This window comes from Cucurbita moschata, unplaced genomic scaffold (genome assembly GCF_002738365.1).
Source record: "Cucurbita moschata cultivar Rifu unplaced genomic scaffold, Cmos_1.0 Cmo_Scf00018, whole genome shotgun sequence".
Taxonomy (NCBI): Eukaryota; Viridiplantae; Streptophyta; class Magnoliopsida; order Cucurbitales; family Cucurbitaceae; genus Cucurbita; species Cucurbita moschata.
This window is the reverse complement of record NW_019268534.1, coordinates 801,246-809,525: the sequence shown is the minus strand read 5'-3', so window position 1 is coordinate 809,525 and position 8,280 is coordinate 801,246. Positions and strand designations below refer to the sequence as shown.

General features: G+C 37.6%; 3 protein-coding genes across 3 annotated transcripts in view; 1 reads left to right on the top strand and 2 right to left on the bottom strand.

The window, feature by feature from the left end:
- Positions 1 to 1,336, bottom strand: part of LOC111456588 (peptidyl-prolyl cis-trans isomerase FKBP15-1-like) — a 3,055-nt gene extending 1,719 nt beyond the window's left edge. The window contains exons 1-4 of the mRNA XM_023098528.1: positions 1,249 to 1,336; positions 1,091 to 1,140; positions 612 to 674; positions 145 to 235 (exon numbers count right to left, since the gene is read on the bottom strand). Of these exons, the coding sequence (XP_022954296.1) occupies positions 145 to 235; positions 612 to 674; positions 1,091 to 1,140; positions 1,249 to 1,294 (250 nt within the window). The 5' untranslated portion in view covers positions 1,295 to 1,336. The remainder of the gene's footprint in view (positions 1 to 144; positions 236 to 611; positions 675 to 1,090; positions 1,141 to 1,248) is intronic.
- A 676-nt stretch (positions 1,337 to 2,012) lies between these two features.
- On the bottom strand, positions 2,013 to 3,191 carry LOC111456411. Its single transcript, XM_023098259.1, has 2 exons — positions 2,672 to 3,191; positions 2,013 to 2,398 (listed from the first exon to the last, which is right to left on the bottom strand). Exons 1-2 carry the CDS (start codon positions 3,141 to 3,143, stop codon positions 2,016 to 2,018), a joined length of 855 nt encoding a protein of 284 aa, XP_022954027.1. The 5' UTR covers positions 3,144 to 3,191; the 3' UTR covers positions 2,013 to 2,015.
- Positions 3,192 to 4,216: 1,025 nt separating this feature from the next.
- On the top strand, positions 4,217 to 8,217 carry LOC111456649 (asparagine--tRNA ligase, cytoplasmic 2-like). The gene is made up of 8 exons (XM_023098635.1): positions 4,217 to 4,896; positions 4,974 to 5,210; positions 6,097 to 6,681; positions 6,887 to 7,072; positions 7,172 to 7,245; positions 7,327 to 7,456; positions 7,565 to 7,623; positions 7,922 to 8,217. Exons 1-8 carry the CDS (start codon positions 4,483 to 4,485, stop codon positions 8,103 to 8,105), a joined length of 1,869 nt encoding a protein of 622 aa, XP_022954403.1. The 5' UTR covers positions 4,217 to 4,482; the 3' UTR covers positions 8,106 to 8,217.
- The last annotated feature ends 63 nt before the right edge of the window (positions 8,218 to 8,280 follow it).

The window sequence follows — 8,280 nt, the reverse complement described above, 5'->3', positions numbered from 1 at the left end:
AAAAAAAAAAAAAAAAAAAAAAAAAAAAAAAAAAAAAAAAAAAAAAAAAAAAAAAAAAAAAACTAAAAACAACAAATAAACAATCTTGGAAGCTATATGAAGTTGCTACCGATGGCTAGATGTATGTCTATTGTGCACAGATACCTTTAATTACTTGACCAGCGCCCAGCTCAAACTCAATGGGGTCACCCCTTTCAAAACTAGAGTCGAAAACAGTCCCATCTGTGAGCTTCCCCTGTTAAATCAACTAGGTTAAGACTTCGAATGCAAAACTGAACACAATCATATAAGTGAAATCATCAATTTATCATGTCTGTTTAGGCTGCAACTGGTTTCTTATTCATTTCAATTAAGCAATATATCATTCCTTCAAATAAACAGAAAAATAAAGCTTGGATCCAATTCAAATTCTGTAGTCTAGTAATCCAGCTAATTATTTTTATTTATGAACAGTCTAGATCATGAAATTAAGAGCCCCGATTATCTTGCTGAGGCAATATCTTATCTTCCTAGCTCTGACATCCCCCCAACTCTTCCTTGATGAGGCATTAACAAATTGAACGTTATGAACATAAAGGCAAGAGTCAAACTAAGTTATTAATGCAACTTACACGATAGTGAACTTTGATTCTATCACCTTTATGAGCTTGAATGTCACAAGATGCTGGCCTACCCTGCAAAAAAAAAAAAAAAAAAAAAATGGAAAAAACAGCGCAATGACGGTCTCAGATGAATTTTTTGGTGGAGAAGATAACATATTCGAATCAAACTAAATTCATATTAAGACAAGGGGAAAACCCCATCTCATAAATTGATCGCAACACAAACCACCATCCAAAAGTTAACACAATCTAACCCAGTTTACAATTTTCATTGGACATTTGGATCTTATTTTAATCATTACTACTGTGTCAATGACCATAAAGCTTTTACTAGACTAGAACAACCTGTAGAACACAAAATCCCTTCATTAATACCCAAGATCTTTAAATTCCTATCAAATGTGAAGAGTTCCAGACAGAATGGAGGCTAAAATGCACGAGAAAACAAAAATCCATCTCTGAAATCACAGCATAAACAAGTACATTACCGTAACGCCAATCTGTAACTCAGTCACATCTTTAACCGTCTTCGCATAAACTGAAAATCAATCGAAACCCCAAAAATGAAATCCATCAAATAGATCGAATGAACGAAACCCAATTTATGATGAACTACAATCAGATCTAATACAACAGTTGAACATACCTAAAGTGCACGCAATCAAGGAGAGAAAAACTAGAGACGCCTTCATTTTTCGTCTTCAAATTGTTCTAAGAAGAAGCCGATTATATTTTCCAAGAAATTTTGTTTTTTAACCCAAGAATTTGGCTGATGTGTCATCAATATAGATTGACGCGTCAAAAGAAGCTGTGATTGGGCCACGTGTCAACAACCTCGTCGTATCAACCAATCATAAAATAATAAATAAAGGCGATTTTATTAGACTCAATTTTATTTTTTTATCCGTGCCGTGCAATTATTTAAAACACGCAAATAATAATAATTATAATAATTTGATTTTCAGTCTTTTTTTAATTCTTATAATATTCATATAGTTTGGTCAATTTAATATTTAATCTCGTGTGTGAAAAGGTTTATACGAAGTCCTCTAAGGAAGGATCATCTAAATCTTCAACCAAATAATCGAATAATTAAAAATTATATTAAATATTTAAAATAGTCGAAATTAAATAAATAAACATAACTAATCTATCGAGATGATATAATCCAAATTATAATATATGTTTTTTTATCTTATTTATTTATTTTTTCCTCCTTATTTAATATAATAAATGACTTAATATTCTAATATTCATATTTTTTATTTGTATGAACGATAATATATTTTTTTATATAATGAATTGAATGTGTCGGACAAAATAGAAAATTAAATATTAATTTATATTAACCGTATAAAATGTAATTACAAGAATAAAATAAACTTTTTACGGAGTGTAATTACGAAAAATAATTTAACCTAAAAAATAACTAATAGTCATATTCACACCTAGCCTAGCAAGGCTTTGAATAAGGCTTCGAAGGTCTTCCATGTGGAGAACCTCCAATGCAGCCTTGGTCTTCTCAACTAACCCTCCAACGGTAAAACCAGACTCGATCACCAAATCCATGGCTTTTTTCACAGCTTCAAACCAACCAGATGCTGAAGAGCTTGCCACTCCCAGACCCAACTCGGCCACCTTCTCCACCAAGCTCTCAACAATCCCTCGCACCCCTCCCATGGACGAACCAGTCCCCTCCAATAAGCCCTTCAGCATCCCCACTAACTTTCCCATGGCTGAACCCGGGTCGTTCAAGAGAGCAGAAATGCTCGTCATTGCAAACCCGAACACCCCGCCTGGTTAATCACCACTAAACTTAAAAACGTAAGGAAATAACCGAGAATATTTATTTGTTTTGGTTTCCCCAAAATGTTTTATTCGTTACTTATAACCCATGATCAATCCTCAACTGAGCCTCGAGATGGTTGGGAGGGAGTCCCACGATCCTGGGCTTATAAGTAAAGAAGATACTAAGCATTTTGGGAAAACTCAAAGCAAAATCATAAGAGCTTATACTTAAAGTGAATGTTATATCATTGTGGAGAGTTGTAATTCTTAACAGAGCATACCTGCAGAAGAAGTGGCGGTTTCCAAAACACGGTCAAGGATCTTACTCGAAACGAACCCGATAATCTCGCGCACTAGTTCCAACAAAGACCCTTCCCCAGAAGCCTGAGGCTTGTCCAAAAGGCCACCAAACACGGAGCCAAGCTCACCAAAAGAACCAAAAACCACATTCTTCAGAGCCCCCAACACAGCCATCAAAAAAGAGCCTATAATTCCCAGACCCATCTCAACGCTGCTTACAAAAACCCACTTCAAGGCATCAGCAAGGCTCTGGAGTGCACCGAGAGAGGCCTCTGCAGGGGGCCTAAGGGCGTTGAGAAGGGAAACAAGAACACAAGGTGGGGCCTTGAAGAACAGGCAAAAAACCAAAGTGGGCAAGGAGTTGAGGCCATTAATGAGGAGCTTTAGCGATGGGATTAGAAGGAGGAGGAGGAGAAGAGTTGAAGCTAAGCAAGGAATGCAAGAAGAAGACATTTGGAGTCAGTTTTTCTCTCTCTTTCTCTGGTTTTTTTTAGAGTTTGAACTTTGAACACTTCTATTGTTTGGTGGTTAACAATGAGAACTTGGCATTAAATTATGTGCATTAATAGTTTTTTTAAGTCATGGGTCAATTTTTGTTCTTTATGTTAGCACTATTGTAAGGTAGAACGAAGGTTCCAAATGTCGTATCGTCTCGATAATTTTAGAAAAACGTCGATGTGGAAGAAAACTCAACACAAAAGTATAGTTACCCGTCATTTTTTATAAATAAAAAATATAAGTAATATTTATACGAGTCAAAGTGGGTACGTGAATGAATCAATACTACATTCGAAACAAAACGATCTCGATGATAGAATGACTAAAAAATGTTTAAAAGAATTGAAAGTCACCATCTATATCAATAAAGTGCACCTTCATTTTCGGTAGTTCAATCATAAGAATGTTTTGTTTGGAACAATTTTATGTTGGGTAATCTCTTAAAATTTTTCTTAAGATGCATGTGAATGAAAACAAAACATGCTAAGAAATTTCGTGTTGATTTGTGGGAATAATATAACTATGTTGCACGGGATGCAGAGGAATATCAGGGTCATTAGGTGGCTAATTTAGGAAATGATCATAGATTTATAAGTGAGAAATATTATCTCCATTCATACGAGACCTTTTGGGGAAGCGTAAAGCAAAGTCATGAGCACTTATGCTCAAAGTGGACAATATCATACAATTGTAGAGAGTCGTGTTCGTCTAACATAACTAATATGAGCAAAGCCATTGGAAATGATGTCTTTTAAAAGGTCCAAAACCCGACTAGATCGATTAATATAAATTTTTTTCTAGCATAATGTATAAATTGAATAATTCGACCTAAATTTATATTATATATATATATATATATATATATATATATATATTTTTTTTTTCAAAAAATTAAAAAATCATGTATAGTTTCTATTAAAAAATTGAATATATTTTATTTATAAATATTATATTTTTCATTATTAGCTAAATTAAAGACGAAGAATCCCGAGTTATGAACAGGTCGCTTTGACGAAAGGTTTGATTACCAATTCGCGGCAAAAAACCAAAAACTTTGATATGAACAAACTCTCCGAGAAAATCCCGACCTCGAAGTATTCCAAATCAAACTCTCTGAATCTCTCTCAGTTCATCCCACACTACACCCGAAATCATTCCTCAGAAACAATCCCTTTCCTTCCATTAACGATCTCTCTCGAGTTTCCCCTCTTCTTACTCAAGAAAAGCATCTCAATCTTCTTCTATATCTCTCCATCCATGTCTCAATCAATCCCCCATTTCTCTACACTCTCCAATGGCTGCCCAACAACCTACAGTCTTCACCCCGGTGACCTTCTCCAAGTACACCAAGCGGGTTCTTCTCAGAACTGTGTTCGAGAGTGGCGATGGCGGTCTGGGGTTTGTGGATCGGAAATTGGTGGTCGGAGGATGGGTGAAGTCCTCCAAGGAAGTCATTGGAGATGCTGTTCGGCCGCTGGTCGATGCCAGTGTTAAGGCGGCGGGTGATGTCCTGCCGCTGAAGGCTAAGGATGCGAGCTGTATTGAGATTGTACAGTCGCGGATTCCGATTGTTAGGTCTTTGCTTAGGATGCTGTATGGAAATAATTTACACGGCGGTGAGAAGTTGGAGACGAATGTTCATGAGCCGCCTCTTCCTTCCACTGCTTTTCTGGTCGTTAATGATGGCTCTTGTGTTGCAGACCTTCAGGTTCCTCTAATTTATGCACGACAACTGTTTGTTATTTTGTTATGCGTACAGGACTTGACTAACTAAGAAACTTTCAGGTTGTTGTGGAGTCCTCGTTACATCAGCCTATCCATCTGATGCCATCGGGAACTTGCATTTTGGTGGAAGGCATATTGAAGCGGATACCAGTACCTGGGAAACATACTGTCCGGCTTGAAGTGGAGAAAATCCTTCATGTAGGGAAGGTTGAAAAGGAAAAGTATCCATTATCACAGAAAAGGATTCCAATGGATGTTTTGAGGAAATTTTCTTATTTTCGTCCTCGAACTTCTACGGTAATATGCACAAGCTTCAACTATACATTGCATTTAGTTCCTGTTTTTTGGTTCTGTCTGCATGCCTATCATCAGAGCGCCTATTAGTCTTAAAGATCGACATCGGTTGGAGAGGGAAACGAGCCTATTAGTCTTAAGATCAACATCGGTTGGAGAGGGAAACGAGCCTATTAGTCTTAAGATCGACATCGGTTGGAGAGGGAAACGAAGCATTCTTTATAAGGGTGTGGAAACCTCTCCCTAACAGATGCATTTTAAAAACCTTGAGGGGAAACCTGAAAGGAAAAGCCCAAAGAAGGCAATATCTGCTAGCGGTGGGCTTGGGCTGTTACAAATGATACTAGAGCCAGACACTGAGCGGTGTGCCAGCGAGGACGTTGCCTCAAAGGGGGTGGACACTAGGCCGTGTGCCAGTAAGGACACTGGGCACCGAAGGGGGTGAATTGTGAGATCCCACATCAATTGGAGAGAGGAATGAGTGCCGGCGAGGACGAATGGCCTCGAAGGGGGTGGATTGTGAGATCTCACATCGGTTAGAGAGGGGAACGAAACATTCTTTATAAGAGCGTGGAAACCTCTTTTTAGCAGATGCGTTTTAAAAACCTTGAGAGGAAGCCTGAAAGGGAAAGCCGAAAGAGGACAATATCTGCTAGTGGTGGACTTGGGCTATTACAACGGTAATATGCACAAGCTTCAATTATACATTGCCAATGGAGATGTATTCCTTACTTATAAACCCACGATCATCCCTTTAATTAGCTAATGTGGGACTCTCTCCCAACAATCCTCAACAGAGCTCGGGTGACAAAACGTGAGAAGAGAGTTTTGTACCTTTGATCAGAACAATTGGATCTTGATCTTCATTGATACTCTTTACTTTATGCAGGTAGCATCTGTTATGAGAATTCGTAATGCCTTGACTTTTGCAACTCACACGTTCTTCCAAAATCATAGCTTTCTTTACGTGCAATTACCCACTATCACGACCACAGACAGTGAGGGATTCAGTGAAAAGTTCCACGTTACAACACTTGCGACTAAATTAGCAGGTAAGAGAGTAGAACCAACAGAAGATAAAGAAACTGATGGTGTAAGTCTTGAAACTGTTAAGGCTGCTGTAATGGAGAAAAGCAATCTCGTCAAAGAGCTTGAGAGAAGCGAAGGCAACAAAGAAGCCTTAGCTGCTGCAGTTCAGGATTTAAAGAGAACAAATGAACTGGCATTACAATTAGAAGCCAGAGGAAAATCAAAACCCGAATCGAGCAAAGATAAAGTTAACTTCCATGAAAATTTCTTCCCACAAGAAACTTATCTAACAGTTTCTGGACAACTCCATTTGGAGACCTATGCTTGCGCCCTTGGCAATGTTTATTCGTGTGGACCGAGGTTTCGAGCAGATAAAATCGAGTCTGCAAAACATGCAGCTGAAATGTGGATGGTGGAAGTTGAAATTGCTTTTGCTGAACTCGAGGTACGAATTTATGATCTTTTTACTTATTCCTTCAGATTGCTTATTATTTGACATCTAAATTATGGATTTAAGTTTCCATGTTGATTTAGCCATTAAAATCTTAATGTTATTTTCTGTGATTAGTGGTTGTTTATAATATCATTGCACCACTGAATGAAGAAGTCCATCTTTTAACTTACATTTTGTATCATCATTGGGACTCTAGGATGCCATGAACTGTGCTGATGACCTTGTAAAATTCCTCTCCAAATGGGTATTGGACCACTGTGTGGATGATATGAAATTTGTTGAAAAACGAATTGACAAGACGAGCATTCCACGCCTTGAATCGTTTATATCATGTTCGTTCGAGAAGGTCTCTTACACTGCGGCAATAGAAAGTCTGGAAAAGGTGAAATCCTGATTATCACTTGTATCATTTGACTCAGTTTTTCATTTCTACCCCTGCCCACATGAAATATTGAAAGGAAAAAAAAATCTTCATTGTCAGGCAACACCCGATCAAAAACATCAACACTTGAAGAGCCTTAAATTTGGTGCTGCTTTAACTGCTGATCATCTCAGGTATGCAAAATGTGCTATTACAGTCCATAAGCAAAATGAGTTCTTTATTTTTCATTTTTTTCTTCATTTTACATGAAACAGTTATCTGGCTGATACCATCTATAAAAAGCCTGTGATAGTATACAACTACCCAGAAGGAACCAAGCCATTTAATGTGCGCCTGAATGATGATGGGAAAACTGTGGCGGCATTTGATGTAGTTCTTCCAAAGGTTAGCACATGGGCATGTATATCGACTCTTGGGAGTATTTATTTTTGGTTGGATCATCCTGTATTGAATGAAAAATTGTTTCTTAAACTGGCACCCAACTGTTTGTAGGGTGGAGTAGTAATTTCTGGCAGCCAAAAGGAGGAGCGTTTAGATGTATTGATGAGAAGGTATGATATTTTACTATACATGTGTCATCGTTTTTACTTGCAATGTCGTCGTCAGCCGTACAAGGGTGCCTTGTCTTTACTTGAAAAATAGCACATGACTTGAGTATAAATCGTTAAAACTATGATAGAGGTAGTTTCCAGTCTGGACAAAATTGGATGTGTAGTACTTCACTACACACGACCCACACGACCCACATGTTCTAATTTTACTAGTTTTGCGACACTCCGAAAGTTTTCTAAACGCTCATGAAAAAAAAATGGGAGTTATTGATATCTGTTTTAATATGGTTGTTGGCAGGATGGGGGAGATGGGGCTGCCAAGGGAGCAGTACGAGTGGTACTTGGATATCCATAGGCATGGAGCAGTGAAGCACTCCGGTTTCAGTTTGGCATTCGATCGTTTCCTTCTGTTTACTACTGGTCTCACTGACATCAAAGATGTTATTCCATTTCCAAGAAGTTTTGGAAAGGCCAGCGATTAAAAGGAATCAATTGCTCTAAAATATTTTATGAAGCAGTTGGCTCATATCAATGGTGATGCCCAAAAAAGTGTGTTCATGTAGAAACCCAAAGAAAAAATGGCATCTTTTAGGAGATTTGTGTTTGTTTATTGCTAAGATTTGTTCTTGTACATAAAAAAAAAAAAAAAAAAAAAAA